Here is a 16,235-nt window from a genome sequence, read left to right as displayed (position 1 = left end):
CATTTGGCCAATTTGACTTTTCAAGCTGTTGACTTTTTTCTCATTTCTTTCCTGCATCCCCCTCATTTTTCTTTCCATTTTTTCCTCTACCTCTCTAACTTTATCTTCAAAGTCATTCTTGAGCACCTCTATGGCCTGAGACCAATTCATATTTTTCTTGGAAGCTTTAGATTTAGGGGCCCTGATGTTGACATCTTCCTCTGGGGGTGCACCTTGGTCTTCCATGTTACTGAAGAAACTTTCTATGGTTCTTACGATTTAAGGAGGATCAGGTTCTTCACTCCCCCCGGCCTGTTCCCTGGTCCTTAGATGACCCCAGACCAACTTGCTAATCAACCAGCTTTGTGTGTTGTGGTTGTTAGCTCCGATAAGCCTGCGCCCCTCCCCAACCTGGGCCGCTGATACTCAAGCCTACCTCCTGGTTCTCAGCACGGTTGAAAAATCCAAGTTCTGCTTCAGCACCAGCATAGACCCCTGTAGTCTCCCCCCAATGCTTCAGCTGATTCAAAGGCTGGGGTGGGGGGGCGGGGGGGTAGTCCTCTTTTTCTCATGAGGCCTTCCTGGGACTGGATCTGTGTCAGGGTGACTGTGGGATTGGGCTCAAGTCCTGTATCAGCACAGCAGCTCCTTCCTTCTAATCTTCCAAGCTGTCCTTAGTTAGAAGATGATTTCAGCACATTCTTTTGTGAGTTTTGCTGCTCTGGGCATTTTCCTATGGCGTTATTTGAATGTTTTTTGGAGTGAGCATGTCATGAGTTCAAGAGCTCACTGCCTTTCCTCTGCCATCTTGGCTCCACCCCAGAAGTCTCTGGGGGGTGCATTTCTTTTTTTTTTTTTTTCTTTTTTTAGTGAGGCAATTGGGGTTAAGTGACTTGCCCAGGGTCACACAGCTAGTAAGTATCAAGTGTCTGAGGCCGGATTTGAACTCAGGTACTCCTGACTCCAGGGCCAGTGCTCTATCTACTGTGCCATCTAGCTGCCCCTGGGGGTGCATTTCTAATACCTTTTTTTTTTTTTTTTTTTTTTTTTTGGGGCAAGTGATTTGCTCAGAGTCACAAAGCTAGTAAGTGTCAAGTGTTTGAGGCCAGATTTGAACTCAGGCCCTCCTGAATCCAAGGCTGGTGCTTTATTCATTGCCCCACGTAGCTGCCCCCCAAATGCATCTTTTAGAGAAAGAGTGAATTTATGATTCAGAAGTAAGGGGAAGTTCCTTCCAGGTATTCATAATGGTCTTTGTAAAGGCAGAGGACTGATGATGGAATATCATAAGGAGCCAACAAATAACTAGTTTGTCTACATTTTTATGAATCGATCGGGAAGTGAAGGTTCAGGCCAAACTTCAAAAGAGAAATATTGGATATCTTTTATTCTATATCTCAGATATTCATAGAAATTGGTGAAGTGATAATCTCTGTGCTTGAGGGAAAATTATTTTGGTATTACCATGTGGAGTGTTAATAGCCTTGGAGCAGAGACTGCCTAAGAGACTTGGAATAATCCAGGCAAGAGATGATAATGTGAAGATGGAAGCAATGGTCAGCAGCTAATCAGATAGAAAGGAAGAGCATGGAGTCAAAAATAATGCCAATATAAAGAAGGCTTAGTCCTAGGAAAGGATGGTAACTTTGACAAAAAGAGTGAAGCTTGGAAGAGTGGAATTGAATAAGGATCCATAATTTTTTTTATTCTTGGCAATTTGATGAAGCCAGAACAATGTTTGAACTGCAAATAATAAAATGCATAAGTTTAGAAAAGCAATCAATTACATTGAAGTACAGAAATCAGAATAGTTTAAAGTTCACTAACTTCTAGTAAATCATGCTTTGTATAGAAGAATGTGACCCAACAGAACCCTAGAGAAACATAATTAGGGTGCATATTTTGGATCATGAAGTAGCATAAAGGAAGCTGAGAAGGAAGTATTCACACAAAGAGGAGGGAAACGAAGATAGTAAATTTTAAGAGGTGGAGATGATGATATACTTACTTGGTACAGAAAAATCTGGACAGAAAGAGTAGAGCCTCGTTTTTAAGGGATAGTATACTGATCATCCCAAGGAATGAATTATTTAAAGAACAGAAATAATCAGATTGTTAGTATACCACAACTGCCATCATTTTGGTTGAGTGGAATATATTAATTAGACATAAAAAGCAGTTCAGGATATTAAGAATGAATCACTTGGATTATATTCTTCTCACCAGTGCAATGGTTTTTTTTTAGTTTGTGTGTGTGTATGAGGCAGTTGGGGTTAAGTGACTTGCCCAAGGTTCCAGGGAACTCATGATAGAAGAGGATCTCCAAATCCAAGGGAAAAAAAAGAACTGTGGAGTATAGATGCTGAATGAACCATACTATTTATTTCTTTTGGTTTTGGTGCTGTTGTTTTTTCTATTTTGAGGTTTTTCATCATTGCTCTGATTTTTCTTTTATAACATGACTAATGCAGAAATAGGATTAATGTTAGTGTGTGTGTATAAAACCTATATCAAATTACCTGCTGTCTAGGGGAGGGAGGGAGAAAAATCTGAAATTGTAAAGCTCGTATAAACAAAAGTTGAGAACTATCTTTACATTTAATGGGGAAAAAATAAAACACTTTATTAATTTTTTTTTAAGCCAGTCAAGAGATTTAAAAAAAAAAGAAGAATGAATCACTGTGGAACAGAAATTTCAGGTGGCAGAGGGATCTAAATTTGGAATTTTGGGTGCAGAGTCCTTGGGGGTGGATATTCTTAAAGAATATGAGTATGAGAGACCATAAAAAATAATCTTTTTCACAAGGTTACTAAATTGTTACAAGAATAAATAAACAGAACAGTAATGGTAGAAACAAAGGTGACTAAAAAATATGTCTCAAAGGGGTATATACAGAAAATTGGGCTGAATCTTAGAGAGGATGGTGACCTAGACAAGGCATTAGGAAGAGGAGGGCGAGAAGAGTACAGTGGATCTCAGTCTGGGCCTGATAAGTCCAAGGTGGTTGTTGGGGAAGGAACTAGGCAGTGGTTGCCCAACCTTATAGAAGGCAGTGATTGGTAGATAGGTTTAGGCCTTCTGAGTTCACTAATCAGCTGCATTTTAATGTGTAGTTTCTACAAGCTAACAGCAATAACTGGCGTTGGTTTGATGATCGATCTGGACGTTGGTGTAGCTATAGTGCAAGCAACAATAGCACAATTGATACAGCCTGGAAAACTGGAGAAACAAGTGTACGATTCACAGCAGGGAGAAGGAGGTACACAGTCCAGTTCACTACAATGGTCCAGGTATGATAACTCCATTGAGATTTTTTATGCTGATAATACATACATACTATTCAATTAAATAAGATGTCAGTGGATGAGATACTTTGATGTTTGATTTCACTTGTTTTTAATCAAATCTTTTCCTAAATTGATGGACTTAATTTTTATGCAGGAGTGAAAAGTGCCAAGTTTGTGAAATTATTTTAGTTCTGTTTATCAGTTGCTTAAGCATTTAAAGTTTTGTTCTCAGAGTGCTCACATATTTATATTATCTTATGGTTTCAACCCACTTTTTCATTTGATTCTCTCAACAATTCTCAGAAGGAGTCAGGAAGTATCTTGAAGCTGAGGCTAAGAGAAAGCACCTTGATGAAAAACTCAGTCCCTATCTACACTTCGTGTGTGTGTGTGTGTGTGTGTGTGTGTGTGTGTGTGTGTGTGTGTGTGTGTGTGTGTGTGTGTGTGTGTGTGTGTGAGAGAGAGAGGCATTTGGGGTTAAGTGACTTGCCCAAGGTCACGACACAGCTAGTAAGTGTTAGTTGTCTGAGGCCGGGTTTGAACTCAGGAATTCCTGACTCCAGGGCCAGTGCTCTATCCACTGCACCACCTAGCTGCCCCTCTACCTACACTTCTGATCAAGGTCTCCCTGTTACATTTTCTCTTGCCTACTTATTTTTGTTTTGTTTTATTGGATTTATTAGTTTGGTTAGTTTTTTGATTGTATAAACTAATAGAAGACCTAATTCATTTTCACTTTTGGGAAAAGGGTGGTCTGTGCATTCTGTCACTTGTTATCTGGATTTCCAGGTCAATGAAGAAACTGGAAACCGGCGCCCTGTAATGTTGACCCTCTTAAGAGTTCCACGACCAAATAGAAACTCAAAAAATACACATGGACAAGAACTGGAGAATGCTTTGGAAGAAGGCAAAGAAGTACATGACAAGCCAAAGGATGAAAAAGGTAATAGTATGGTCTTGCTTCTCCCTCTCTGACCTCTATGCCTTCACTTAGTCTTCTACTGGATATTGTTGAAAATTTGGATGCCCTTACTAGTTTGAGGCCCAAACATGAACTTTTAAAAAAAAATATTTTAATGGTAACACCTATTGTGTAACCAGCTGAGCCTTTACTATAGAGATCTGATGGCAGTGAATGGAAGGAGAAGGGATTTTTTCTATTTCTAGGACTTTAGACATGACTTGGTGACTTTAACATTTCCTTCCATCTCTAAATCCAATTCAGTAATGATATGCTTCTAGGTTTTAATGCAAATTCCTTTTCTTTTTCATAATACCAAGTATGAACTTATTAATAATTCACTCTTCAACAGGCAACTGTGGATATTAACTCAATTGTCACTTTTTTTGCCTGTCTCATTTTAGGATTTAAGATTCATTTTTCACCAGAAGGGAAAAGACTTTCCCATTCCAGCTTTCAGGCCATCCATGGTGTTAACTCAGGAGCAAGAGAGCATTGCCCTAAACATCCCCTTTTTTCCCTTTTCCAGAACTGTCCTTGGCTCCAGAGGGTACTTACCTTGAGAAGGAGATGACTGCTGAGGATAACAAGTCCACAGAGATCCTGATCCAGGGCCTTACAGAAGAAATGGTGACCATCTTGATCCGAGCTTGTGTGAGCATGCTAGGTGTCCCTGTGGACCCAGACACACTGCATGCCACAATGCGCCTCTGCCTGAGGCTAACTCGAAACCACAAATATGCAATGATGTTTGCAGAGCTGAAGAGTACTCGGATGATCTTAAACTTGACCCAGAGCTCAGGTTTCAATGGATTCACACCCCTGGTGACCCTTCTCTTGAGGCACATCATTGAGGACCCATGTACTCTTCATCATACCATGGAAAAAGTATGTGATAGTTTCCTCAGCTATTTCTTAAGACTCTCCACAATTTTCTCTTTAATTTGGACATTTCCCCTGAATAAATTTAACAGGTCAGACTAGATATTTATGTATCAATACCTGCACTGGCAATTTGAAGAACAAACTTCTACTGAAAGTAGTATGAACATCATATCTAGTGCATCACTTAAATGAATAATAAACATTTATTATTAAGTGATTGCTACTTCAAGTACTGGACTGAGGATACAAAAAGAGGGAAAAGATAATCCCTGGCACCAATATATGTACAAAACACGCTACATACAGGATAAATGGGAATCATTTAACAGAGGAAGATAAATAGGGTGTCCCTGGAATTTACTAGGGGGAAGGATCACATTGTCAGCCTGCCCTTTAGGAAATCACTTTGGTGACTGGGAGAGATATGAGGCAGAGACCCTGTGAGCGTGCTTTTATCTATATGATTGAAGCATTGCCATATCAAAAATTTGTGCTGGGTTTGTGATCTCTTTCATTTCACAACTCTCTGTTTTCAGTATACTGATAATAACTTTGTGACTTGCTGTTTTGGTTTTTACTAATACATTCCACCATATTTTACCTCTTTCATACCTGGATATCCTATAGCCCTTTCCTTCTTTGGCATTGCTGGTAAACATGTAGGAATATTGTGGGGAGATCAAGTCTTTGCCCCAAAAGAGGGCTTATTCATGCCAAAAGGCATAAATTTTGCCTTTTTGATGCAATCTTCTGTATTCTTTCTAGGTATAGCCAAAGGAGTCCTCTCCCTCTTCCCCTCCCCCCCCCCACCTTTCTTTCTGGGGCAGTGAAGGTTAAGTGACTTACCCAGGGTCACACAGTTAGTAGGTATCAAGTGTCTGAGGCTGGATTTGAGGAGTCCCTTCTCTCTCTCTCTCCCCCCCCCTCCTTTTTTTCCTGGGACAATGAAGTTTAAGTGACTTTCCCAGGGTCACACAGCTAGTAGGTGTCAAGTGTCTGAGGCTGGATTTGAACTCAGATCCTCCCAACTCCTCTTGACCCCATGGACCCTTCTGTCCTCCACTATCTGTTGAAGTCTGTCCAGGTTCACTTCCATTGCTTCCATGACGCTGTTTCTTCATTTCATCTTCTTCCATCCCCTTTTCTTTTTGCCTTCAATCTTTCCCAACATCATGGTCTTTTTCAAGAAGTTCTGTCTTCTCAGACAGAGCTTCAGCTTCCAGTGAATAGCCTGAATTCATAAATTAACTACTGACTGATTTGACCTCCTTGCTTGTTCAAGGGAGTCTCAAAAGTCTTCTCCAGTTTCACTGTTCCAAAGTGTTGATTATATGGCACTCAGCTTTCCTTACAATTAATTTCATGGCTACAGTTGTTGTCTGAAATGATCTTTTAGCCCAGGAAAATCTGGCATGATTATTTTTTCTCCCTCTTTTTGAGAGGAAACTATGGGTCCAATTGCCATGATCTTGATGTTTTGCTTTGTTTTGTTTTGTTTTTATTTTTAGCAGTACTTCCTAAGGCCAACTTGACTTGATCCTCCATCATGTCAAGATCAGTAACCACACTGATAAAGTTATAGGTTATTTTAAAATCTTGCTTGGATAATTCTTCTCTATATTCTTGCCATTTTTTATTAATCTCTTACACTCCTTTCACATCCCTACCATTCTTTTATCATGTTCATTTTTGGCATGAAATGTTGCCTTTATCTCTTTTTCTTGGGCACGTCTTTCACATTCTATTGTTTTCTTCTGTTTCTTTTCATTGCTCTTTTAAGAAAACAGTCATCTGGGGCAGCTGGGTGGCACAGTGGATAAAGCACTGGTCCTGGATTCAGGAGGACCTGAGTTCAAATCCGTTCTCAGACACTTGACACCAGCTGTGTGACCCTGGGCAAGTTACTGCCCCACCAAAAAAAGAAAGAAAGAAAATACTCATCTCTTTTTGCTGCTCACTGGAACTCTGCATTTAGTTGGGTATATCTTTCCTGGTCTCTCCTCTTTCTTTCCTCAACTATGTGTAAATCCCCAACAGTCAGCCATTTTCCTTTCCTGCCCTTCCTTTTTCTTTTCTTTTTTTTGTTGTTGTTGTTGTTGCTGTCTGCTGTACAATAAAAAATGATAGTTGTCGCCACTACTATTTAAGTCTGAATTGTACAATAAGAAGCTCATGAGCTGAGCCAGTCAGCTCCCAGTCTTGTTTTAACTAACTGTATAGAGTTCATCTTCTACAATACTATATTTTCCTCCTATCTCTACAGTTGAAAGAATTTTTGTGAATACTGTAATGTTGTAGGCACTTCATTTGTATAAATCCTTCCTTGGTGAAACTAAAAATTCCTAGGAAATAACATTCTAAGAATATAATTTGTTGGGGTGGGTAGGTGGTGCAGTGGATAAAGCACCAGCCCTGGATTCAGGAGTATCTGAGTTCAAATCCAGTCTCAGACACTTCACACTTACTAGCTGTGTGACCCTGGGCAAGTCACTTAACCCCCATTGTCCTGCCCAAAAAAAAAAAAGAATATCATTTTTTCTAACTTGAAATTTGACATGGTTAATAATCAGTATTTGACACATTTTGGAAAGCTGTCTATCAAATGCAGAGAACAAGGTTCTGGATCTGGAATCATAGGACTTTGTTTTTAATCCCATCTCAGTCATCTCCCATCTTTATGACTTTATGCACTTGAAATATACTATGTGCTAGGGCTATAGAATATAATTTTTTTTTTTTTTTAGTGAGGCAATTGGGGTTAAGTGACTTGCCCAGGGTCACACAGCTAGTAAGTATTAAGTGTCTGAGGCCGGATTTGAACTCAGGTACTCCTGACTCCAGGGCCGGTGCTCTATCCACTGCGCCATCTAGCTGTCCCATAAATTTTTAAAAATAGAACAATCTACTCATAAGAACCTTACATTCTAATAAAGAATCACGTGTGTTAGAAAAAGTAAATACAACACAGTTTGGAAGAAAGGACAGTAGCCATTCAGATTATGAAAGGATTGATGAGAAGATGTTATGGAGAAGAGTATGTTAAAGGAAGACAGAAATTCTGCAAGGTAAAGTTAAGAGAGTGCATTTTAGTCCAGTGAAAAGCAAATGCTTTGAGCCATTCACCATGAGTCACCAACCATGATTATTCTTTCCATCTTGCCTTTATTGTAAAATTTCCTGCCAGTCAGCTGCTGGATAAATATTGTTACTTGTAGAATAGGCAGTTGTTTCCTCTTCATGTTTCAGATCCTTTTTATATGGGAAGAGCTAACTTTGGCATGAACTACATGCCATGGGCTCTTTTGGAGGTTATACAAATTGTTAAAATTTCTTATGTTTGTCTTTCCTCAAATTTTACAGGTAGTAAGATCTGCAGCTACTAGTGGAGCAGGAAGCACTACATCTGGGGTTGTGTCTGGTAGCCTTGGGTCTCGGGAGATCAACTACATTCTTCGTGTTCTTGGACCTGCTGCATGCCGTAATCCAGATATCTTTACTGAAGTTGCAAGTGGATGTGTCCGTATTGCCCTTCCTGCTCCAAGAGGCTCTGGGACTAGTGAGTTTCTGGTTCTGAAAATACAACATCATTTATTCTTTTATGCATTAGTTTTTGTTAAGGACTTTTATTTTCTTAGGCAACTAGGAAGATTTGAGTTCTGAGATACATACTAGCAGTATGATTCCAGGCAAGTCATTTAACCCTTATTTGCTTCAGTTTCCTCAGCTGTAAAAAAAAGGATAATAGTATCCACCTCACAGAACTCTCATAAGGATCAAATGATTACTTGTCTCCTCTTGTGGTATTAAAAATAAAGAAAACCCATTTAAACAATACATATTATCTAAACTTATAGTTGGGTAAACAAAAATCAGTTAACTAATTAAACAGACTAACGTAAGGAAAATGGTTGGTAGTGTTCAGGGGATTGTTCTTAATCTAGGGTGACACAAATAAGTGGGACCTTTCAAAATTTTATTTTGTCAGTGTAAATTATGTAAATCTAGAAAGCAGGAATGATTGTGAGAGCCTTAAAGCAATGGGCCAATTTAGACTACACAATTTTTATTCTGCTTAATTTAACCCTGATTAGAATAAAAAGATTGAATTAGATGATCACAATTTTATAATTCCCAAGTCCTTTTATCCTTTGAGGCCTCCTGTTGAAAGTGACAGTAAGTAGGGGGCGGCTAGGTGGTGCAGTGGATAAAGCACCAGCCCTGGATTCAGGAGGACCCAAGTTCAAATCCAGCCTCAGACACTTGACAGTTACTAGCTGTGTGATCCTGGGGCAAGTCACTTAACCCCCATTGCCCTGCCCCAAAAAAAAGTGACAATAAGTAATCTCTACTATATCTTTTAGTTCTGAATTAGTAATAATTCTTAAAGGAATTTTTATTTCTTTAGCAAGGCATTTTTCTTCATCAGAGCAAAGGAATCAAAAACCTTTAGAGCTTGGGGGGTAGGGGAAAGATAGGACAATATAAGTAATCTAATTCAGCTTCTTATTTTACAGATGAGGGACTGCACCTTTCAGATTTGTAGTGCCAGGATTTGGGGGGGGGGGCAATGAGGGTTAAGTGACTTTCCCAGGGTCACACAGCTAGTAAGTGTCAAGTGTCTGAGGCCTGATTTGAACTTAGGTACTCCTGAATCCAGGGCCGGTGCTTTATCCACTGTGCCACCTAGCTGCCCATGGATTTTTTGTTTTGTTTTGTTTTTTGGTGAGGCAAAGCTAGTAAGTGTTAAATGTCTGAGGTCAGATTTGAACTCAGGTCCTCCTGAATCAAGGACCAGTGCTTTATCCACTGAACCACCTAGCTGCCCCTAAACGACTATTATTTTTGTTTGTTTATTTATTTGTTTTTTGTGGGGCAATGGGGGTTCAGTGACTTGCCCAAGGTCACACAGCTAGTAAGTGTCAAGTGTCTGAGGTCGGATTTGAACTCAGGTCCTCCTGAATCCAGGGCCGGTGCTTTATCCACTGTGCCACCTAGCTGCCCCTGTAGTGCCAGGATTTTAATCAAGTTTCTTTGAGCTCAAATACAATAGTTTTTCTGTAGTATCACTGGGATTCTTTGACTAGTCTCCCAGCAGTATTTTTCATTTGGATAATAAGAATTTTTCCTCCATATTGTGTCACTTTTCTCTGCCTTTTTTTGTCTTCTCTTCTTTCATTTCCCATTTTTATATTTTACAGTTATAGTGGTCCTAATATTTCTTTGGGAATGAAGGGCCAAATGGGATATAGAAGAATTAAACATAAGATTTCACTGTTGGAGTTTAATCATTTGTTGTGATTGGATTGTTTTTCCCCAGTTGCTTTTTAAGGAAATATATGGATAGTGGTATAGCTATAATCCTCATTAATGACCAGAAAACTTTTCCTCTTCTACTTCTGCTCAGCATCAGATGATGAATTTGAGAATCTAAGAATCAAAGGGCCAAATGCTGTACAGCTAGTGAAGACAACCCCAGTTAAGCCTTCTCCTCTACCTGTCATTCCTGACACCATCAAGGAAGTGATATATGACATGCTCAATGCCTTGGCAGCCTACTATGCTCCAGAAGAAGGTTTGTGGCATAAAGTAGCATATGGAATCTTTAAGGATTACAGATTTCTTTTATCTACATTTTAGTTTGCTTTTCTGCTTTCCCTTGATAGTGAAGAGTGTTTAGACAAAATAACATTTGTAACCAGAGAGCTAAGAGTTGAAGGCCCACACAGTGCTAAACATTAAATTCATACTATAATACTAGCTAATAGCTACTTCATATGAGGCATAGGAGAAATGAATCAGGAAAATTTAACTAAACTTGATGTAAGTTATTTGTGTTCAGTCTACTTTCGTCTTCATTCCCAATGACTAGGAATATGACTGTAAACAAGCTCTTCTTTGGCAAAAGGTTTAAATTATAGAGTTCATTTCTCAAGTGGCCCCATTACATCTTGATATTAAAAACTTGTATTTGGGGATTGTGGGTGTCATTTTCAGATAAGTCTGACCCTAAATCGGGAGTGATGACTCAGGAAGTTAGCCAGATTCTGCAAGACATGGGAGATGATGTGTATCAGCAGTATAGGTCACTGACACGACAAGGCAGTGACTTTGACACCCACACTGGTTTCACCATCAATGTAAGTTAATATAGTGTTATGTATTAGGTTAGAGTATAAAGCATTTAGTAAAGTCTGTCTTATAAGAAACTCTGTATAAATGCTTTTTCCTTCCCTGAGAATCAGATCTAGATTCAAATAACATTTCTCACACTAAGCTTTGCAATCATGCTTAAGAAATTTAGTTTTTAAACTAGTCTCCTCATCTTTAAAATGAGGTGGGAATAAGGCCCCTGCAGTAAACCTTCCTTTCAGACTATTTTAAGGAAAGTGTTTTCTAAGCTTTCTGAGTAATAAGATTATTGTGAACCAAGAAGGTGATTCTCCTCAATATAGGGTTAGAAATAGTTTTTTTCCCACATTGGTGGACTTTTTTTGGTTTTTTGGTGAGGCAGTTGGGGGTTAAGTGACTTGCCCAGGGTCACACAGCTAGTGTTAAGTGTCTAAGGCCAGATTTGAACTCAGGTTCTCCTGACTCCAGGGCCCATGCTATCCACTGCGCCAACCTAGCTGCACCCCCCCACACACATTGTTTTGAGGCAATAAAAAACATTAACTAGATTCTATATGATGTTATGTGAGGAGTACTAGTTCTTTCTTTTCGCCCTTAGGCTCAAGTCTTTGCTACAGATGGTGCATCTACTGAGACACCTCAGTCAGGTACCCCTCAAGGAGAAGGTAATTATTTGGGGATGGGTTCTTTCCATAATTAATGTTCCTTGGGATGGTGACTTGAGATACTGTTAGTGTCATACCAAAACATTTAACAAATCAAATCCTTTAAGAAAGTTTTATTGCAAGAAAGCTTGAGAGGTGGAGGTTAAATTAGGAGGATTTAGGTCATAGTTGTAATTTTTAATAGATTAATGTCAACTTGGACAGAATGTTTGGGGGAAGGGAAATGTGCTGCTAGCTACACTGCACTTATTTTTGGAAGCCCTCGCTGGTTAGTGGACTGATTTTAGTGCAGGTTTCTTCTTTAAGAGAAATATGTCTACTCTTCTACATCCTTCTGTATTTTATTGTTATTTGAGGCACTAAATGTAAAAATGATGGAGAAACTTGGACTTTTATAAATTGTGAAGGTAATGGGGTCTAATGAAGAACAATCTGGATAGTCAACCAGTTTGTATTTATTAAGTACCTCCTGTTTTCCAGGCAGTAAACTGTGTTAAGGGTACAAAGAAGTACAAAAAATTCCCTTCTTCTTGAGGAGATGATGGTCATGCAAAGAACTACATACAACAAAATATTTTTGTAATAAATTAGGGATAATCCTGGAGGGAAGTCAGAAATGAGGAGGGAGAGAGTTCCAGGCACAAAATAAAACACTAAAAATGCCTGAAATTTGAGATGGAGTTTCTTCTTCATACAACAGGAAGGAGTCCAATGTCACTGAATCAAAGTGAAGGAACTTGAATTCATGTTCATGTTATGTGAAAATTAATTTAAGGAATTGGGAAGTTTAACCTGAAGAAGAAAAGGCTTATAAGTGTTTTTGTTTGTTGGTTTTGGTTTTTGGGGGTTTTTTGCAGGGCAATGGGGGTTAAGTGACTTGCCCATTATAAGTGTTTTGAAATATTTTAAGATATGTCAGATGGAATACAGTATACTTGTACTTAACTAAAAAGGCAGAATTAGGAGAAATAAGTGGAATAAGTATAAACTATGTAACAACTACAGTTGTCCAAAAATGTTATTTAAGGGAGTCTATTCTTCCTCATGAAAAGTCTTAAATTCAGTTTAGCAAATATAATTAAGGGGGCAGATAGGTGGCACAGTGGATAAAGCACCAGTCCTGGATTCAGGAGGACCTGAGTTCAAATCCAGCCTCAGGAGCTTGAAGTTCACAACAGAGAACACTAATATCTGGAGGTTTGAGAAAGATTTCATTCAAGAAGTAAATTGTGCTACAAAAGAAATAAATAAATACTCTTAACAGGCAGAGGTGAGGAACTAGTGTATTTCAGACATGATATTCTACCACTGCAAAGGCAGAAATTGGAATGATAACTTGATCAGATTGTATCAGGAGATTTCACCTCCTGAAATCCTTTCAAGAATCTGTGTCCTGGGGCAACATGAGTTGTCATTTAGTTTAGTTTAGGTCCTTAAAATATTCCTATAGAGAAAATAATTTTTTAATTGATTTACTAAAATTATGGCATTTGTTATCTAGGCAGGGTAACCATGGTCATCTTCATTTGGTGAACTTTGTTTTTCTTATAAATGGCCTCAATGTACGGCCATGAGAAGCTGATAACAAAATTAGTGCCTGTGAAATAAATACAGCATTACAGGATCCATTTTAAAACCATTATGCCTTTTAATACAGTTAACTGTCATTAAGAATGAGGGACCTTTTTAATAGTATTGGGTTTCTGCAAGATAGAAGTAATGAATAGTATCATATCATCCCAGGTAACATGACTTCTTCGTTCTTGCTCATTTTCTCTGGTCCACCTAAAAACTTTTTCATTTCTAAATCTTTAAGTGTCTACCATTGCCCCTAAATTTTCATCTGCTTTTTGTTGTCACTATTCTGGTAAAGTGCAAATTGTAAAGCTGAAAGGGTGCCTTAGTGTCCGTGTCTGTCTCAACAGTTTTGACTCCAGAAGAGTCTCGGGAAGAGAAAAAGGACAAGGAAGCAGATCAAGACTTTGAAGAAGGCAAACAGAAAGCCAAAGGCAGCAAACCTCTAATGCCAACCTCCACCATCCTTAGGCTATTGGCCGAGTTGGTTAGGTCCTATGTTGGTATTGCAACCCTGATTGCCAATTACAGCTACACTGTGGGCCAATCTGAACTAATCAAAGAGGTATTTTGAGTGCCTGAATGACTTTTTTCTATGGTGAGAAGGGGATAAAGTGGAAGTATCAGAGAAGACGGAGGCTGAAAGTTTGGTTAAAATAGAACAAATGATTTAGCTAATTTTAATCACAGTTTAAAGTACCAAAACAGATTTAACTTGAGTTCTATATACCAAAGGGCTTTGGAGAGACACCTTGGCATTGGGATTTCTAAAATTCTTCTCCTGATTCCATCAGTTCATTCCCATTCCTTGCCATTGGCTTTATTTTCTCAGAAGTGAAAAAATTAAACTCCATTTCCCAAGGCTTCTTTCTCTCTCTGATAATATAGCTTTTGTTGTTAGTGGTGTTCTGTCAAAAAGGCATTTGTGGGACAGCTAGGTGTTGCAGTGAATAAAGCACCAGCTCTGGATTCAAGAGGACCTGAGTTTACATCCAGCCTCTGACACTTGACTAGCTGTGTGACCTTGGGCAAGTCACTTAACCCTCATTGCCCCACTCCCAAAAAAAGCTATTTGTGTTTGTGAGTCTAGGTTATGTTTCATGATGTTATAGGACTGCAGTGTTCTGGCATTTGTCCTGGACCACCTCCTTCCACATACTCAGAATGCAGAAGACAAGGATACTCCAGCTCTGGCCCGCCTATTTCTAGCCAGCCTGGCAGTAGCAGGAAGTGGGACAGATGCTCAGGTGGCTTTAGTAAATGAAGTGAAAGCAGCTTTAGGCCGAGCACTAGCAATGGCTGAGAGTACAGAAAAACATGCCAGGTAAGTAGCTAAGCCTAAAGAAAGGTAAGCTAAATAGAGTCCATTTGGTTTTATTAAATTTAAAAGTGTAAAATTGTTCTTAGCTTAAGGGCTATACAAAAAAAACAAAGGCAAGCAGTATTTAACTTCTGTTCTTTGGAGCCTGTGAAACTTAACATACTCTGTGCTGAGTCCAGTGCTTAAATTGTAGGAAGATCAGTCAAGAAACATTAAGTGTGGGGGCAGCTAGGTGGCACAGTGGATAGAGCACCAGCCCTGGAGTCAGGAGTACCTGAGTTCAAATCCGGCCGCAGACACTCAACACTTACTAGCTGTGTGACCCTGGGCAAGTCACTTAACCCCGATTGCCTCACTAAAAAAAGAAAGAAATATTAAGTGCCTGATAAGCACTAGGGATACAAAGAAAGACAAAGAACAGTTCTGGTTTTTAGAAGTTTAAAACCTGATGGGTGAAGATAACACAAAAGAAGACAAGGAATAAAAGAGTGGAAGTAATTAACCCAATTGTGTTGTGGGAAAGTCCTAAAATAGTAGGTGAAAGATGTTTTAAGCAGTGCCCAGTTAGGGTTCAGAGTTCACTTTTAGTTTCCTGCTATTAAGGAGTTGTTTATAGTCTATAGATAGTAGGAAGCCAAAAAAATTTTTAGCAGACCATCCCAAAAAACTTGTTTGTTTAGAATAAATAAGCAGTTTTGTAAACATACTTGCATGTTACTTCTGAAGAAAAGGAAATAAGAAAGATTTAAAGTACCTACAAGATTATGTATTTTGAGGAGGGAACAAAGCCTAGGCTAAACTTAGAACTATTCATTTCACCAGGCTCCAGGCGGTGATGTGCATCATCAGTACTATCATGGAGTCCTGTCCCTCCACATCCAGCTTTTACAGCACTGCCACAGCAAAGACCCAACAAAATGGCATGAATAACATCATCAGACTCTTTTTGAAGAAGGGACTAGTGAATGACCTGGCACGAGTACCACACAGTCTAGACCTCTCCAGGTAAGACTCTTGGTCTGCTTCCAGGGCAGCAATATAGCACGACTAGGGAGAAAGATGAAATATTTTGAAAGACAAGTTTCCATTTGAAGCTGTCTCCTCTGGATTTTTTCTTGAATACCTTTCTCTAAAGTCATGTCTTGTTTTCATTCCTGTTATTCCAAAGTACAATGCACCATTCTTTCATCCTCCTTCACAAGAATAGTCTACAAAAATCTCTGTTCCCTGGAAGACAGTATAATGATTTCTGTGATTCTTATTCCTACTGACTGGATATGCAACCTTGAGACAGTCTTGTTCTATTAACCTTAGTTTCTCTCTAACGTAAAAATAATAGCATGTTTTATAGCTTCTTCCAGATTTGAGGGTCTGCTTTTTTTTTTCTTTTAGATGAAATAAAAATTCCTTTTATTCAGTTATAACAAAAGGA

The 16,235-nt window shown here is 38.9% G+C and overlaps 1 protein-coding gene across 2 annotated transcripts in view; it reads left to right on the top strand.

The window, feature by feature from the left end:
* Window positions 1–16,235, top strand: part of LOC122733708 (E3 ubiquitin-protein ligase HUWE1-like) — a 94,277-nt gene that overhangs the window by 47,711 nt on the left and 30,331 nt on the right. For both annotated transcript variants that reach the window (XM_043974330.1, XM_043974329.1), the window contains exons 34-43: window positions 3,094–3,270; window positions 4,057–4,210; window positions 4,758–5,116; window positions 8,474–8,669; window positions 10,518–10,685; window positions 11,108–11,250; window positions 11,841–11,907; window positions 13,833–14,047; window positions 14,595–14,806; window positions 15,626–15,808. In XM_043974330.1, the coding sequence (XP_043830265.1) occupies window positions 3,094–3,270; window positions 4,057–4,210; window positions 4,758–5,116; window positions 8,474–8,669; window positions 10,518–10,685; window positions 11,108–11,250; window positions 11,841–11,907; window positions 13,833–14,047; window positions 14,595–14,806; window positions 15,626–15,808 (1,874 nt within the window). The remainder of the gene's footprint in view (window positions 1–3,093; window positions 3,271–4,056; window positions 4,211–4,757; window positions 5,117–8,473; window positions 8,670–10,517; window positions 10,686–11,107; window positions 11,251–11,840; window positions 11,908–13,832; window positions 14,048–14,594; window positions 14,807–15,625; window positions 15,809–16,235) is intronic.

Source organism: Dromiciops gliroides, chromosome X (genome assembly GCF_019393635.1).
Source record: "Dromiciops gliroides isolate mDroGli1 chromosome X, mDroGli1.pri, whole genome shotgun sequence".
Taxonomy (NCBI): Eukaryota; Metazoa; Chordata; class Mammalia; order Microbiotheria; family Microbiotheriidae; genus Dromiciops; species Dromiciops gliroides.
Note: the sequence above shows the minus strand (reverse complement) of the source record. Positions and strands in the feature narration are given on the sequence as shown.